The sequence below is a fragment of the Populus nigra genome, chromosome 6, assembly GCF_951802175.1.
Source record: "Populus nigra chromosome 6, ddPopNigr1.1, whole genome shotgun sequence".
NCBI classification, from domain to species: domain Eukaryota; kingdom Viridiplantae; phylum Streptophyta; class Magnoliopsida; order Malpighiales; family Salicaceae; genus Populus; species Populus nigra.
In genome coordinates, this window is record NC_084857.1 from 12417516 (window position 1) to 12434378 (window position 16863).

The following is a 16863-nucleotide window of genomic DNA, read 5'->3' on the forward strand; positions in this document are numbered from 1 at the left end:
ATTGTCTTGGTTGTTTTTCTTTAACAAATATTTTTTTATTTTTTCATTTCGATAGTGTTTACTTATTATTTCAAGATAAAAATAGTTAGAGACATGTATATAAATTTATTATAAAAAAAAATTAAAGATAATTTTTTATAGGTCTATGTTTATGTTTTTGTCTTCTGTGTACTTGTGTCTTCTATCTTGAGATGCTGACGAAATATTATTATGCTCTTCTGATTAAAATTAATTAAAATTAATTGATATTTTTTAACAAAAATAGTTATTTAACTTTCGAGAATGAAATGTCATTTTTATAAAAACATGTTAAATATATATTAGCTTTCATTTCGAAAGACATTGTTGCTTTTTTAAAAAAATAAAAGGCTACATGTTTATTTAAGAAAAAGATAAAAAAAATTATAAAATTATAAAAAAATCTATATTGCAATTTACAAGTTTATGTAGTGAACTTTCATATAAACTAGTAAACTTTAATTTTTTTTTTTTAAAAAAAAGCTAGTAGGCTCACACATTTAAGATTAGGCTGGGCCAAAAAAAAAAACCTCCGATTGCTCCCCTGCATGGAGGCAACACCTATGCTTTTCGTAGCATTTGTCTGTTCCTTAAACTAAAACAAGATGATATTTTGAAGAGTTAAATTGATAAAATAATATTTTAAATAATATAAATATAATTTTTTTTATCATGTATATTTTAATAGAAAAAAATTATTTGAAAAGCTAATTGTATTAAAGTGAGAAATAAATGTTTTATTTTTTAATGAGTTTGATGTAATTATTTTTCTACATAGTTATATTTACTTGGTTTATTTTTTTGTTTGTTCACTTTATTGATTTTGGTTTTTAAAAAAAGATATGTAGGAATAATATTTATATATATAAAAAATATTTAGACATTTTATTTAGCATTCCTGTTAGAACATATAAAACAACATGAAAGAGTTGAAATAATATATTTTTAATTTTTAGCTTTCCATTTATCACACCCATGGAGCTGCTCTAACACTCGTTTACTCTTTGTTTTTTGAACACACAACCCATAAATATTTGTTGTTCTACATAGAAAGATATTCAGAGACATGCTATAAAATTTTATATATAAATTATTTTTCTGGTTTATTAAAAAAAATGGCAACATAATAATAATAATAAAAAACCTTTTGAATTAAGCCAAATCACTCGATTTCTAGGTTCACCAGGCACTCATAAGGGGTTTCACCGGGTCAATTGCAGACCCAGGTTTTATCTACTTCAAACCCCGCCAAGACCCAAAATCCCTTGTCAACCGGTTCTGTTGAGCCGGATTTGATAAGAATGCTTCGTATCCCTGATTGGTAGCTAGAATTTGTGAGAATTTGTCTTTTTTAATTAAACTAGATACTTCTCGCAGTTTCTTCGATTGTTATGACCATTCTAAAAGTAAACAAAACCAGCTCCTTTTTCTCTCAATAACCATCATTCTGAAATGGAATTGCCCTTCTAGGCTTCAGAATCCATTGAAACACAGTCCGCTAAGTGTGTGTGTGTGTGTGTAAAGCAATGAAAGCTATTTATAATCATCGTTGCTGGTGATCTGGCCGGGATATCATCTCGATTTTCAGGCGACCTTGCAAAATTCTCTCTCTCTCTCTCTCTCTCTGTAGAATTGCTAAAAGAAATATAGCTTTTAGCATATCAATCAAAACGACGTAGCTCTATATAAAAAATAAACGTTGTAACATTTGTTTATTAAATCCTGTAGTTTTTATTTATTTTGTCAAATACAATAGATTTTCAATTTGAATCTGGTAATAAAATTATGCACAAATCCGTTACTTTCTCGTGCTTAAAAAAAAAAAAAAAAAAAAACGATGGCATAGAGTATGTGAAAAATATTAACAAAAAAGTATGTATAATTAGATTTTTTTAAAAATAAAAAAAGGCCTAAACTAAAACCACTATTCTCTGATAATTAATCATCATCCATTCTAATTTCTAAATCTATACAGGCACAGAAAATGAGGGCTTAAACTTAGCCGGCTCGTAACATAAAGGAGCCGCGGGGTGCTGCCACTTCGTGAACACCACTGGCTTCTCCCCCTCCGTTCCCTGACTCCTCGGCGGTGGTTGCGGATCCTCCCGAGACTTCATGTCCATCGCGGTAGGCGAAGTAATAAGCGGAGACAAGAGAGGAATCGCAACTTTCCAACAGGAAGAAGAAGAAGAAGAAGAAGAAGAAGCTGGACTGATCTGCAAGGACGCTGGTCTCCGCCGCTGGAGCCTGCTGGGCTGCGACCGAGCTGCGGCGGAGCTGCTATTTCGAAGTGTATTTGCCATGATTAGATTTGTGAACACCACTACACAGATTGGGAGGGGAGAGGGGGGGTGCTTATATAGGATGCTATGCGAGGTGTGGCCCTTGGCTGGGGGTTATGGGCATGTGGTGTACACGTTGGGGAATCCCTTCTGTACAAGGAAAAGGTCAAAAGGCCTCGTAGCATTGCAATCCTTATATGGCTCGGCTTTTATTTAGCCTTTGCTTTTTGCTTTTTTGGTTCTTCTGATTTGACTGCAAGGATTTTGATTATTTTTTTTAATTCTTATTTTAGTTTAGGGAATTTTTGCGACTTTTCCCTTTTTCTTTTTCCATTTTATATGGGGTATTGTGTTGGCCGAATATGTTCAGGAAAATGCTAGAAAGGTGCAAAAGGGAAGGATTTTTTTTTTCCCATTAAGAAGACCAAAACGGGTACGTATTACTTACCATATATTATTTTTAATTAAATTCTTGATAAGAAAACAAAAGATCAAACTTGAATTCACCTAGCAGGATACCATGCCAATTTCTTTCTTTCTTTTTTACTTTCATTCGAAGGTAATTTTTATTAATATTGTGTTATTCACACTTCATTAGTTTTTCTTTTAAAGGCTTATTTGTATTAAAGTTGGTAATTATCTGCTTGGTTTGTTTCTTTTTATTATTATTATTATTATTTGAAGGTCAAATCATAATACATTATAAAACAAATTAAAAGATATCTTTGAAGTAATTGGAGCCATGGAAACATCTCATTGTTCATTGGAAGAATGGAATTATATTTTTATCCTTATAATTTTTTTTTGATGAAGCTTGCAATTAAGGGTGGAAGTGATTTTTTTTCAAATTATACAATGGTCATGCAAAATTGATTAGAAACAAATTGACAGGGATACAGTAAAATAACTATTTTATTTTTAAAAGTAAAAAAAACAAGCTTTTGATGAGGGGTTCTTTAGTCATTTTTAAAATTTTATCCCTGAATATTTTATTTCATTTGATTTTTTTTATCTAACTGAGTCCCTCTTTGCTCTATTTTTATATTTTATACTTTTCTTAATTATTATATTTTTTGAATTTCCTTCCTTACCATTTTATTGCATTTATTTTTTAATCTAATTTTAGTCCTTATTCTTTTTATTGTTATATTCTTATCATTTTTTTTATTTATATTTTTTTCTTTCTATTTTACCCCTCAACATTTAATTTCATTTAATTTTTTTATCCAATTCTAATCCTTATTTTTTGATTATTTTTTTTAAAAAAAATTCTTAGTTTAATTTGTTTTTCAATTTACACCCTAATTATTTTCTTTCATTTTGTTTTTATACCATATTTTGTCTTCATTTTTTGGGTTTTAAATTGTTTTACAATTGTATATTTTACTTGGTTATTTTTTCATGATTCCCTTTCAATAAAGCAATCTTGATCTCATGATCAGACCCAGTTTAAGTTTGGTTTTTTTTGGGATCTTTTATTAAAAATTAATTTTTATTCAAATTCATCATTTGATATTTGATTATAAGACCTAGACCCTTAGCTTCATTGTTTGTTCAACTTTTTTTCTTGTTGAGTTATATTGATCTCATATCTCGGGTAACAAGTTAATCAAGTTAACCATGATTGACTCAGATTATTTTCCTCGATGTTTTTTTATAAGATTTTTTTTTTACAATTTTATCATTTGGTGTTAAATTATTGGCCCTTTAACTATGTGATTTTTCGCTTTTCTTTCTATTGAGTTATCTCGAGTACGAGTTAGTCAAGTTAACTTGGGTTAGCTTGTATTTTTTTTTCTCAACATCTTTTTTTATTTAACTTTGGTTTTTTTTTTTGCTAGGTTCCTGTTTTGGAAGTCAATTTTTTTTTTCATAGTCCATGTTGTAAGTGGCAAGTTAGTTGAGTTGACATGAATTGACTCAAAAAAAAGTTTTCTCGATTTTTTATGATATTTTTTTAATTTTATCATTTTGTATTAAATTATTTGCCTTTAAACTTTGTTCCCTTTTCACTTTTCTTTTTGTTTGGTTATTCCGAGGGCGGGTTGGTCAAGTTAACCCAAGTTAGTTTGCATTTTCTTTCTCAATTTTTTTTATTTAACTTTGGTATTTTTTGCTAGGTTTTTCTTTTGAAAATCTAATTCTTTTTATCGTGGTCTCATGTCGCGAGTGACGGGTTAGTCGAGTTAACTCGAGTTGAATTAGATTTCTTTTCCTTGATTTTTTATGACTTTTTTTTCTTCAATTTGATCATTTTGCTTTATATTATTTTCCATTGACTTTTGTTATTTTTTCACTTTTCTTTCTATTTGGTTATTCTAAGAGTAGGTTAATAAAATCAACTCAGGTTAGCTCAGGTTTTTTTGATTTTTTTTTATTGAACTTTGATTTTTTTTACTAGGTCTTTCTTTTAAAATTCTTATTTTTTTATATCATGATCTCATATCGCAAGTAGTGAGTTTGTCAAGTTAACCCGAGTTAACTAGGTTTTTCTTCTTCGACATTATATTTTTTTCATCTTTAACATTAGGATATTAAACCTGTAACTTAACAACTTCTTTTTGTTTTCTGCAGGTTATTTCAATCTCATATTTCGAGTTATATTTTAGTAAATTTAACTCAGATTGTCTCAAATTATCATCACGTTAATTTTTTTTAGCATTGGAAAAAATTTGATTTAGTCCGCACCTATATAGTAGATACTAAAAAAGTTTGTTCTCTAATTTCTCGGAATCTTTGACAATACACTTTTATTCTTTAAATGCACAGGAAGAATATGATAATGCATTTTTAAAATAATTTAAAAGGAGAAATTAGACGTATAAATCAGTTTGAAAATATTCGCCATTGTCAATTAAAAAATAAAAATCATACATGGGTGATTTGCATACTCTAGTCTCATCAAAATGTCTGAAACTCAATACTTAATATATTTTTATTGTTTGACAGAGAAAAAAAAAGACTTCAGTTTTCGGCAACCGAAAAGGGCTTGGTCATCCCATGAAATCCTACTCAAATCTTGCGAAGAGGTCTACTGAAGAAGGCTAATTGTTTAAAAATATATATCTATAAAGAGCAGCCGATAGAAAAGCTAATAAATTCCGACAAGTTATAAGCTGAGCCAAGCGAAGCTGAGAGAGAAGCAACAGCAACAGAAGAATCAAGAAACCCAAGCTGATAGGTAAAGGCAACATAAAGCAAAAGTAACACGGTCAAGAGGCTGAGTTTGGGTTTTTTCTGACACTTGACACTTTAGCCGACCCAACTACCTTCAAAATTGTGGGGGGCTTTTCTAAGCTCTTACACCGTTAGATTTTTTACCCGTCAAATTCCATCCTACGGTACAGCACAAAGATGCTCCATGCTAACGTTACATGATGCATCTGACAGCCTCCAAAATGTTAATGGTTTCTTGTTTTTGTCGAAACAATTATCTGTCAGAGACAGAATCCAGTGGATGGGTTCGGGGTTACGTGGTCAATCCCAAGCCTTTGTTTTTCCAACTTTTGATCACCAAGTGTATGACCTCCATTAATCGTCATCTATCCCTATCGGCCTTTTCTTGAATTCTTGGTGCTTGATGACAAACCAGTATCGATATCGTATCGTGGTGCTCCTTTCTCTTGTCAAAATCCAGCTGTAACTAGTCAAGGATTGAATTTTCTGTCGTCTCGAGAACCTTGGATTGTAATCTGGGACAGAAATATTTGCCTGTAGATAGTCAAGCATTATGCACTATTGTTGGATACGATTAAATTCAAAGAAAGAATAATTTGGAGCTATACTTGTTGAAATGCCGGGATTTTTCAAAATGGGGCCTCCCGGCATGTACAAGCAAGACCTTCGGGGGCATGTATCCCTATCTTCATTAATTGTAACGAAAAGAACTTCCAAGGTAAAACAGAATTTCCAGCTTTTCGATCCTTGCTGACCGGACTTCCTTGATGGTGAGGGCGCCGGAAATCATGCGTCACTTCCTTGCTCGAACTTCTTGCAGGCGTTTCTCCACCATGCCCTGCAAGACCATAAACGATTAGATTAGGTTCCTAGTGCTAACTTTGGCAAAGACAGAACAAAAATGAATGGACACCGGCAGGAATTTTGTTAATGGATCTGTTGATTAGTAAAACTCAAGGGCATGTTCAGTCACAGGCTTGTCAAATAATCTTGTATATGTCAAATTTATCAAAGCTCAACCCTGACTAATGCAATGCTCAGGCACAGTATCGTAACTGAGTAACGGGATTTCATGTTAAGTTATGTTTTAAAACTTCATTCTACACCGACACTGCAGACTGAGATGCCGTGTAAGGCAATATGAAGCAAATTCCAGACTTCCAGGCAAATACGTACAACTGGTAGAGATGATGAAACGGAGGTATTCATCTTTTGCGAATCCACTGGAAATGACTTTGAGCGAGCCAACGTTGAAGCTTTTGGAATAGGTAAACAGTTAGTTGTCAGCACTCAAGTTGCCACAGCAACTACGCAGCCAAAACAATATAAGGCCTGTGATAAGGACCTGGAAGAAAGCCTCTAGTTGCTAAATTATACCGAAATCGTTAAGCTTGGATGATTTCGGTGTTTCACTCTCAAAATTTGACTTAGTCAAATACCTATTTTATTCAACTATGAGAGGCTTAGAGCTGCTTTTCAATTAGCCCCAACAATTAGCCTTAAACTTGATAAATTAAATCATGGACCGCTGTTGTATCCACATCAACGTGAAAGTTGAAACGCATATAATCAACTTGCTATAATTCTAAAAAAACAAAAACCCACAAGTTTCGGGTCAAATATTTGACAATCTCCAGAAACTAGAGCTTCCTTAAATTCAAATTAATTTTTGAAAACTTGAAAAGCTAGGAGAATAATGTGACCTTAACAGAGAATCTTTTAACTGAACTGTGCGTTTTTGTCCAGACCGGTGAATTCACATTATTGCTTGCTCCTCTACTGCAGGATTCCACCAGGGATCCTGCATAATTGATATAGCAAATTTCGACATAATTGGGGGGGAATTCTTTTTTCGGAGAAAGGAGATACTAGGAGATTTGAAAATTACCACAAAAAAGGCATTTGTGGCTGCAGTTAGATGCCGACCCATACAATCAGCTTTCAAAGACATTAAAAATAAACTAGATTTTTTTATTGTTCTAAAAAATAAAGAAACCGATGTACGAGTTAAATCTGCAGAATTACTTTTTTATTCATAATAAGTAATTCATGAAATTTACAGAGCAACAAGCAAAAGATAGTTAAGATACTTCAATATTGACCATTAAGAACTACTAAGCCGTCATGATTGTTTAAGTACCAAAGTTTAAGAAGCTCGACACGCGTGTTCTTGGAAACTGCATACAGTTTTCTCGTTGGTTTCACTGAACTTCAAAACCCTCTCCCTCTGCTTCTCTTGTAGTTTTTCATCTAACCTTAAGAGCTCAGTTCCTCTCCCTCTCAATGTGATCTCCAAGAGATCAAAAAAATAAGTTCACTGACTAAAAACAATGTTGTTTTCACCAGAACCTGACCTACGAATATGTTCCAAGCATTCCAGGAGCTTTGAAACCTTTGAAGACTCCTCCCAGTTCTTCCCAAAGTCAACCCGGAACTTGTTCTCTGTTGGGCATGTGATGAGGTCAGTTTTCTTTAGAAATGTTCGACAGATGGGACATAGCCCAGTTGTTGGCATTCGCCAACTTGAGAGGAGACATTCCCTGCACACCCTATGTGCAGATGGTGTGAGCACAGGGTTCTCTGCGAGCTCCGAGCACATGTGGCACTCGGTATTTTCCGCCCGTCAGATGCCCTCCATAACCTCTTCCATATATGCCCTTGTTGGGACTGTCTGTATTGGAGTGGCATGATCAACATTTGTTTCCAGGAACCTTCTAGCAAGCTTGTCCGAAGTCAGCGTACTGCTGTGAATCAGTTTGACTGTGTATGTTCAGACAAATCAGAAACAAGGAAATAGAAAGAACAGCAGAAGATCAGTCTTCTTTTTGTTAACAAGTTGTTGATGTTATTTGAAACTATATCCTTCCTTCCACATAACAAGAAATGGGTTATGGCAACGCTGCCTCGCTCGTGGTAGCTCAAGGATCGAATCATAGTTATGAAGGACCTTCCCTTGTGCGACAAACTGATCAAATTGGACCTCTTTGCATTATATAAGCAGCAGCTGGTTTCATTCAAGTGCCTGTTTGGAGATGGTTTCAAAAATATATTTGCTTTCAAAAAATATTAAACTAATATTTATTTTTAATGTTTTTTAATAATTTTGATGGGATGATATCAAAAATAAAAAAATACTTTAATGAATTTTAAAGCTAAAAACACTTTTAAAAAGCACCATGTACTATAATAAAAAACACGCACAAAGCAACGAAAATACTTTGACAGAGAATAAAATTTAATGGAGAATGTTTTCATCATCCTATGCAATTGCAATCTGATTCTTGATTCTGTGTGGAAGGTAATAGTAAACGTATGACTAAATGCATTTCAGTTCATCATGGGAGGAAATAGATTCTACTGTCATCGCCATGTGAAATCTAATTTTTGGTCTTGAATACATGGAAGATGAAAATAAGTGAAACTTCGCAAGAAAAACGATACTTTTGATCTTCTGAAAAGGGCATCGTAAAAGTCAAGTTCAGCTTCTGACTGTTCGCACTCGGTGATTTGAAAGTCAGTTGGAGGAAGAACAAGTATGGGCCTGAAATCACATAAACCAGCCACCAAATATGAGATTCTGATAAAGGATTTTGCTCCAGAATAAAAAGGTAAGAGAATGAAAGGAATAACCACCTTCCTTCCTTGTCCTTTGTATCCCTGGTTCTCCTCAACATTAATGGCCTCAAAATAGCTTTGATCAATTTCAGACCTCTTGGATCACCGTTTTCATAAGGCCTCTGAATCAATTTGCTCCACTTAAACGAAAGTAAACTTATTATGAACAAGGTGTCCAGAGGACTAACTCCACAGCTTAATTGTACAGGCTACAACAGTCAAGATAATGGGGTTATCTATGTAAAACATCAACTAGTCATCTACACCATGCAGTAATCAAGAAGTGATGTGTTTGTGTTATCCTAGCATGCCCAGTTGCACCAAGGTTCCACATGCAAGAAGCATAGACGGCTGTACAGGTCTTCCAAGTTATTCTGCAGCAATTGATGACAAACAGAATTCATTTATTCATAAACAATGTAACAACAGGCATTCTTTTATCAATTTTAAGGCTACAAACCAGCCGTACCTTGATGAAAAAGTAATGTCAGCATTCAAGAAATGGCTAAAATAAAGTAAGAGATGTTCACCATATTGCTTCGGCGATCTTGAATCCCGTCAATTTGGACAAAAAAAGCACATCAAAGAACAGGTAAACAGACCTTAAGAGGCGTCCCTGTAAGACACCAGTAACAGTTTGAGGGCAATGCAAAGGCAGACTGAGCACCCGTTGTCATCCAAGATTTAATGGTATGAGCTTCATCTAAGAACACCCTACACCACTCCACCTTGTAAAAAATGCTGTCCTCGGAATCCTGTATCAGATGTCACAAAGTTTCATGCAAGTGGGAAGATTGGAAGAGAAGATAATTGAGATTTAAATAAAATGAAAAGAAAAATAAAAGTCAGACAGGCAATTTAGTAATTTGATTCTCTTTTTATGCAAATGAAACTGATTGGTTAATGAAAGATAGCAGATTCTTACACGTTTATAAGATTCTGTTAGGACACCATATGTGGTTAAGACGACATCATATCCAGATATAATCTAAGGGTCGTTTGTCCTGTCCCCAACACAGTGGACGAAAGTGGAAATATTCTCAGGCTCTGAATGGGTTTCAAACTCATCCTGAGGTTCTTAGAACAGCCAATAAGATAGCTTACAATATATATCAGCATTCCACGATATAATATCCATTGCACCAGTTAATTAAATGAAGCACCAAAGGCATTTATATTTCCTTCCTATTTGTTGCAGGGTGGTTTGATCATCATTTGCATACGAAGCAGTGAGAATGGGCAAAATTAGGGATGATATATGCAATTCGTCTTCTTTATCCCGAAAGTATGAGAGGAGAATTCACCTTCCACTGACCAAGCAAGGCCACGGGACAAACAATAAGAGAGCCACCATTTGCTTTAGAAAGGGTGTTTGGGCAGGCATCTTTGTTCTCCTTGGTGTTTTCTTGATTGCCAGTGCTTCCCCTACCTACTCTTGGGGAGTATTAGAGAAAATGCCACCACTATCTTTCCAAGACCCATAGCATCTGCTAGAATCTACGCAAGAACTTACCAAATCAGATGATAACATATAACATTGCACCACCTTACCTAAGACACACAATGAAGGGGAAACAAAATATACTGCTCTAATCTCGGAGCAACATATGGAATCGAATCCACACTGAACTCTGATATGAAGTAGACAATTATAGGAACTCACTCGTGTTGCCATCTGTGTAGCTGTTGGAATTGTGTTGTTGCTTCCCTGGAGAATATATTTAAGAATATTGAGGAAGCCCTCCTGCTTCAAAGCACTCTAGATCAAGTTTCTCATTGTTTGATTTCCTATGCTACAATCTATGTTGTGAAAGGACAACGCAGATTGTGCGTTTTCTTCACTAGAAACTACGTACTTGTCACATATCCGATTTGCTTCTTTCTCAACATCAATTCCTTTCTCTGACTCTGACATCCAATAGAGAATAGTGTGCTTGGAGGTTCCATCTCCTGCATAATTAAGATAGAAATGAGAAGAGTTCAAATGGAGTTATTTTTTTGGATTCTGAAAACACAAGACAACTTTCAAAGCGGTTCACCTCCAAGTTACAAGTATCTGCTGCACCAACAAGCTTTGCTTAGAGATGAGTCTGATATAGTTTGTTCGTCTCTGTTTTGTTCTGGAGGCTGCTGGGCACCTTTTCTCCTCATAGGTAAGATCAAAGCCGCTTCATCTGGATCACTCTATCTTGACCAACAGCAATTAAGATCTCATACTAGCAAAATCTGTCTGTATGATGCGAATTGCTTAGATGCCAGCAGTATAGTGCATCATATTTGTGCAATCAGAGAAGTCCATTGTCATTTAGCAACATTAAACTGCTAGCAGTTTTGTATAGCATACAAAAGCATATATCATTAACATCATTGGAAAAAAAATTCAGTTATGGGATTTTGTGCTATTACTAGTATAATTATTTATTGTCAATGGATGCCATGTTCATAGTGATCCAATTCAAGATAATGATTGCACCTGTCAATATGTAAATTAGTAAGGGAAATCTCCATATTCCACTGAAAGACCATTGACCTCTCTCTCTTCTCAACAATCTTTTTCTTCACATTGACACCCTTTCTCTCAGGCTCTTCATTATGAATGATCTCTCTAGCCTGTTGTGTTGATTACTCTCTCATTTCACTCGGAGAATTCAGATTGTTGACAATAAATACTAAAATTATGCTGACATCCTTGGAAGAAAAAAAAACTTACACAAAGAGGTTTATTTATCTTCTTATTTTTTTTTACAGTAAAATGACAGAATTGCTCATAAAATAAAATAAAAAATCTAAGGTTTGTTACAAGGATGTTTTAATCTCTTTTTTTTTTTTTGTAATTTTAAGGTCACTCAAGGATTGTTTAATAATTTTAAAAAATTAAATATTATTAAAAAAAATACCGGCATGTAACGATCCTTGTTCTTTTTGGACGACGTGTACATGGCTGTTTAATTACCCAAACCCACCATCCACGACAATATTAGGAGTTGTGCATTGTTATTTTCTCTTTGGTGTGACGCATGCTCACGACAAAGGTGAAAGTAGACTCTGGTAAATTTTTTTCTTTTCATCTCTCTTTTCTCTCTCCTAATATAGAAATTTGTGTCATTCCTTTCAAAAATTTATCGTGCCATCTAGTTTTTATTTTTATGGATTTTGACCCTTATTCTTCTGACTCTTATTTGTTTTGATTTTAATGCTTTTTAAAATTTAAATTGTTTTTTTATTTCATCCTTAGAAATTTTATCTCATTTAATTTTTTTATTCAATTTGATCCTCATTTTTTTATTGCTCTTTTATAGGTTCTATCCTTTTCTTGATTTATATTTTTTTCAATTTCATCCTTCATCATTTTATATCATTTATTTATTTTTATCCAATTTTGATCTTCATTCTTTCATTACTATTTTCTTATTATTCTCTTGGTTTATTTTTTAAAATTTTGTTCCTTAAAATTTTATTTTATTTATTTTTTATTCAATTTTAGTCCTCATTCTTTTGATCACTATTTTTTTATTTTCTTATTTTTTTTCAATTTAGTCCCTAATTATTTTATTTCAATTTAGTTTTTATACCAAACTTGATTCTCATTGTTTTGATTTCTATTTATTTTGTTTTTAAAATTTTTATAATTAGAAATTTTACTTTGTGATTTTTTTATGTCTGACTTTCTATAGGGTAATTTTGGTCCAATGACCCGAGCCTAATTTAAGTTATGTTTTTTTTCTGGTCCTTTATTAAAAATTGATTTTTTTTCTTTCAAAATCATCATTCGACATTGGGTTATTGAACCTTAAACTTTGTTATTTGTTCCTCTTTTATTTTTGTGAGTTATCCAAAGTAGCAGGTTTATCGAGTTAACCCGGATTGAATCAGTTTTGTTATCTAGATATTTTTTAAAAAATTAATTTATTTTCAAATTCTTCATTCAATATTAAATTATTAGCCCTTGAATTTTGTGATTTTTCCACCTTTTTTATGTGGGGTTGTCCTAAGTATAGGTTAATCAAGTTAACACAAGTTTTTTTTTCAATATTCTTTTATTTAACTTTGGTATTTTTTACTAGTGTTTCAAAAACAAAATCTAAATTTTTTATTTTGATTTCATATTGCATGTGACAGGTTAGTCAAGTAAGCTTATGTTAACTTGGGTTTTTCCTTTCATATTACTTAAAAATAAATATTTTTTTTGTTTTATTCTTTGATGTTAGGTTATCGTGCTTTGATTTCTGCAATTTTTTTGTTTTTTTTATTATTATTATAGATTATCTTGATCTTATATCTCAAGTTATATATTAATCAAGTTAACCCTAGTTAACTCTGGCTATCATTACCTGAACATTTTTTATTACATTAGAAAAAAATTATTGCAACTGATTCTATTATAATAATCATAGTTATCAAACCCGGCCCGGCCTGGCAGGTCAACCCGGGACCCGTGTGACCCGGCAAAACTCGATAGAGACTCTTTTTTTATTGTGTTTTTTTCTTCTAGTCAAAAACCATATATATATATTTCAATTGATTACTAGCTCATTTGAAAGTTCACTATATAAATACTAAAAGAATATTTTATTTTTTTAATATGAGATTTGAAGTTTTTTAGCATATATATTCTATGTTTGTAAGAAAAAAATTATGTTTTTTCAACGTGGAATAAAAAAAAATCTTTTTGATTTAAATATTTCAACTTAAACAAATAAAATAGTATCTTTTCAATGTGAGATAAAAAAATCTTTTGAAATAATTTTTTAAATTTCATTATTTACAACCTATATCCACATGAATTGCTCCTTAATTTTTTCATATGAAATATTAAAATCTTAAATATTATTTTAATTTTTTCAAATTGATCCGGATCAACATGTATAACCCAGGATCCAATCTCTTGGCCAGATCAACACTGGAATGCTTCGATAACTATAATAATTAATAATACTCTAAAACGTGAGGGGAAAGTATTGTAGCTTTCCCCACATGTTTTTTTTTGTTGTTTTTGCATTTTTTTTGTTTTTTTTTCCACTCCTCAAATGCTTTTTCTTTTTTTTTTCTTTTTTCCCCAAAATTATCTTCTTATTTTTTTTACTTTTTTGTTTTTATATGTTTTTTTAAAATTATCTTTATCAATTTTATTTTTTTACTATTAAACTGGTTGAGAATTTAGCTTTATAGTTTTTTTCTTTGAAACATTGTCGATTGCTACAGTGTTTTCCACATAGTTTTTGTTTTGCTACAGTGTTTTTTCACATATTCTTTTTTAAAATTATCTTTGTTGAATTTTTTTTTAATATTGAGATGGTTAGGAATTTAGCTTTGTAGTTTTTTTTCTTTAAAACATTTTGGATTGCTACAGTGTTTCCCCACATGGTTTTTATGTTTTTTTAATGATTTTCTCCCGAATTATCTTTGTCGATTTTTTTTTAATATTGAGTTAATTGAGAATTATAACTATAGTTTTCTCACAAAACATTGTGGATTCCTATAGTTTTTCTCTACATGGGTCTTTTTTCTTTTTCTTTTTTTTTATGAATTTTCTTTTTTTATATGATTTTTTTCAAAATTGTCTTTGTTGCTTCTATTTTTTTAGTATTATGCTGGTTGAGAATTTATCTTTGTACTTTTTAAAAAAAAAAATTGTAGATTGCTACAGTCATTCCCCACATATTTGTTTTTGTTATGAATGTTTTCAAAATTGTCTTTGTCAATTTTATTGTTTTAATATTGAGCTGGTTGAAAATTACAACTGTATATTTCTTCACAAAACACTATAGATTGCTACAGTATTTTTCTACATGGTTTTTTTCCTTTTGTTTTTCTTATATTTTTTTTCTAAAATTTTTTTTGTAGTTTTTTCTTGAAAATATTGTAAATTACAACAGTTTTTTTTTATATAAATTTTTTTTTTTGTTTTTTTTTCATAAGCCTATAAGAACATACAAGTATGTCTTAAACGCGCGGGAATGGCGTTTGTTTTTTTTCATAAGCCTATAAGAACATACAAGTATGTTTCAAAAATGTTAAAAAAGACTATATTAAATAAATTTATATTTTGATTCAATTTATTTTTGTTTTTTTAACATTTTTGAAGTGTTTTGGTTTGGTAAGTGGTTTATAAAGATTTTGAAACCATTTATTATATGTTTTGTTGTTAAAATAAGTTGTAAAATGAATTTTCAGACTATTTATTTTTTCCTGGTTTTCCAACACTATAATAATAGTTAGATTTTAAAAACATAGCATATTTGGTAATAAAACACTTGTCGTCCACTTAAAAGAAACTAGGAGTGTTGATTATTTAGTATTTAATTATACAAATGATTATATTTTATTATATAATTAAATAAAAAAATTATTTATTAAATTTAAAGTAGTTCATGACTCAAATTATAAATTTATTTGATAAAGCTTTGAAGCTATAGTCAATTTAACATGTCATTATCACAATATTAAAATAAAATATATTTTTTTCAATCATCTAAATTATTTTTAAAATAAAACTAAAATGAAAACCTAAAATAGAAAATTTTCCATGAGCTTTCCTCCACCCACGCCCTTGATTAAAAAAGAAAAAAGAAAAAAACATCAACAGCAACATCCCTAGCTACTCCTTTTTTGTCGTTTTATTTTTATTTTTTTTTTCCGATTTCTATAATAACCAAATTTCCTCCCCAAACAATATACGATATCAATTTCTTAACCATCACTAACCATGTGCACATTAGAGAAAACCGGCACCAACATCTTCATTTTAACATTAACCGGCGCCGATGAGCACCGTCTAAACCCCACTCTTATCGACTCCATCCTCTCCGCTCTTCGCCAAGCCAAATCGCAAGCCACTAAAGGCTCGGTTCTCATCACAACATCGCGGGGCAAGTTCTTCTCCAACGGCTTCGATCTAGCCTGGGCTCAAGCCGCCAGCTCCAAGCCCAAAGCAACCGAGCGTCTCCACCACATGGTGGAACTTCTCAAGCCGGTGGTAGCCGAGCTAATCTCTCTCCCTATGCCAACCATCGCGGCAGTCAACGGCCACGCAGCCGCCGCGGGGCTGATCCTGGCTCTGAGTCATGACTACATCCACATGAAGAGAGATAGAGGTGTACTGTACATGAGCGAGGTTGATATTGGGCTTCCGTTCCCTGATTACTTCACAGCCCTTTTCAGGGCCAAGGTGGGATCGCCGTCGGTCCTACGCGATGTGTTGTTGAGAGGAGCCAAGGTTAAGGGAGACGAGGCGGTGAGGAGGGGGATTGTGGAGGCGGCACACGATAACGAGGAGAGGTTGAGTGAGGCTACGATGCGCCTGGGGGAACAGTTGGCGTCGAGAAAATGGCTTGGCGAGATTTACAAGGAGATAAGGAAGAGTTTGTATCCAGAGTTATGTGGCGTGCTTGGATTGGACCATCCAATAATTGCTAAACTCTGACAAAGAAAATCCCTAAAAGATTGGAAGGGTAGTAGTAGTAATAATGTTTTAATTGTTAGTGAGGTCTTAAATTAAAGTTTGCACTGAGTTGTGAACCCGTTCATTGGCCCCCAGAAATCAGAATTTTCTATCATGTAGTGTTACTGAAGGGATAATTCAATAAATAATGATTGTGTCTCTGCTAATTAATTGCTGTTGCTAGAGTTTACTGCTAATTCGGGTGCGTTTTATTGCCGATAAGATATGAGTTTTACATTAGGAACAGAGCTTTCAAGCTGTCAGCTTGTACTTCTATGTAACAATCTTCGGGTGTAAGCTTCCGGTGTTGACCTGGCTAAGATATCGCAT

At 32.6% G+C, this 16863-nt stretch overlaps 2 protein-coding genes and 1 long non-coding RNA gene across 4 annotated transcripts; 1 reads left to right on the plus strand and 2 right to left on the minus strand.

The window, feature by feature from the left end:
• Positions 1 to 1985: 1985 nt before the first annotated feature.
• On the minus strand, positions 1986 to 2321 carry LOC133696799 (uncharacterized protein At4g14450, chloroplastic-like). Its single transcript, XM_062119076.1, has one exon. It carries the CDS (start codon positions 2319 to 2321, stop codon positions 1986 to 1988), a length of 336 nt encoding a protein of 111 aa, XP_061975060.1.
• A 5170-nt stretch (positions 2322 to 7491) lies between these two features.
• LOC133696556 (uncharacterized) lies at positions 7492 to 10770 on the minus strand. 2 transcript variants are annotated; one of them, XR_009842699.1, is made up of 5 exons: positions 10756 to 10770; positions 9562 to 10589; positions 9111 to 9466; positions 8919 to 9018; positions 7492 to 8499 (listed from the first exon to the last, which is right to left on the minus strand). It is a non-coding gene; the product is annotated as an uncharacterized LOC133696556 (long non-coding RNA). The 2 variants fall into 2 exon arrangements; XR_009842698.1 differs by lacking the exon at positions 7492 to 8499 and having other exon boundaries at positions 8684 to 9018.
• Positions 10771 to 15726: 4956 nt separating this feature from the next.
• On the plus strand, positions 15727 to 16700 carry LOC133696039 (enoyl-CoA delta isomerase 2, peroxisomal-like). Its single transcript, XM_062118054.1, has one exon. The coding sequence runs from the start codon at positions 15799 to 15801 to the stop codon at positions 16513 to 16515; it is 717 nt and encodes a 238-aa protein (XP_061974038.1). The 5' UTR covers positions 15727 to 15798; the 3' UTR covers positions 16516 to 16700.
• Positions 16701 to 16863: the final 163 nt, after the last annotated feature.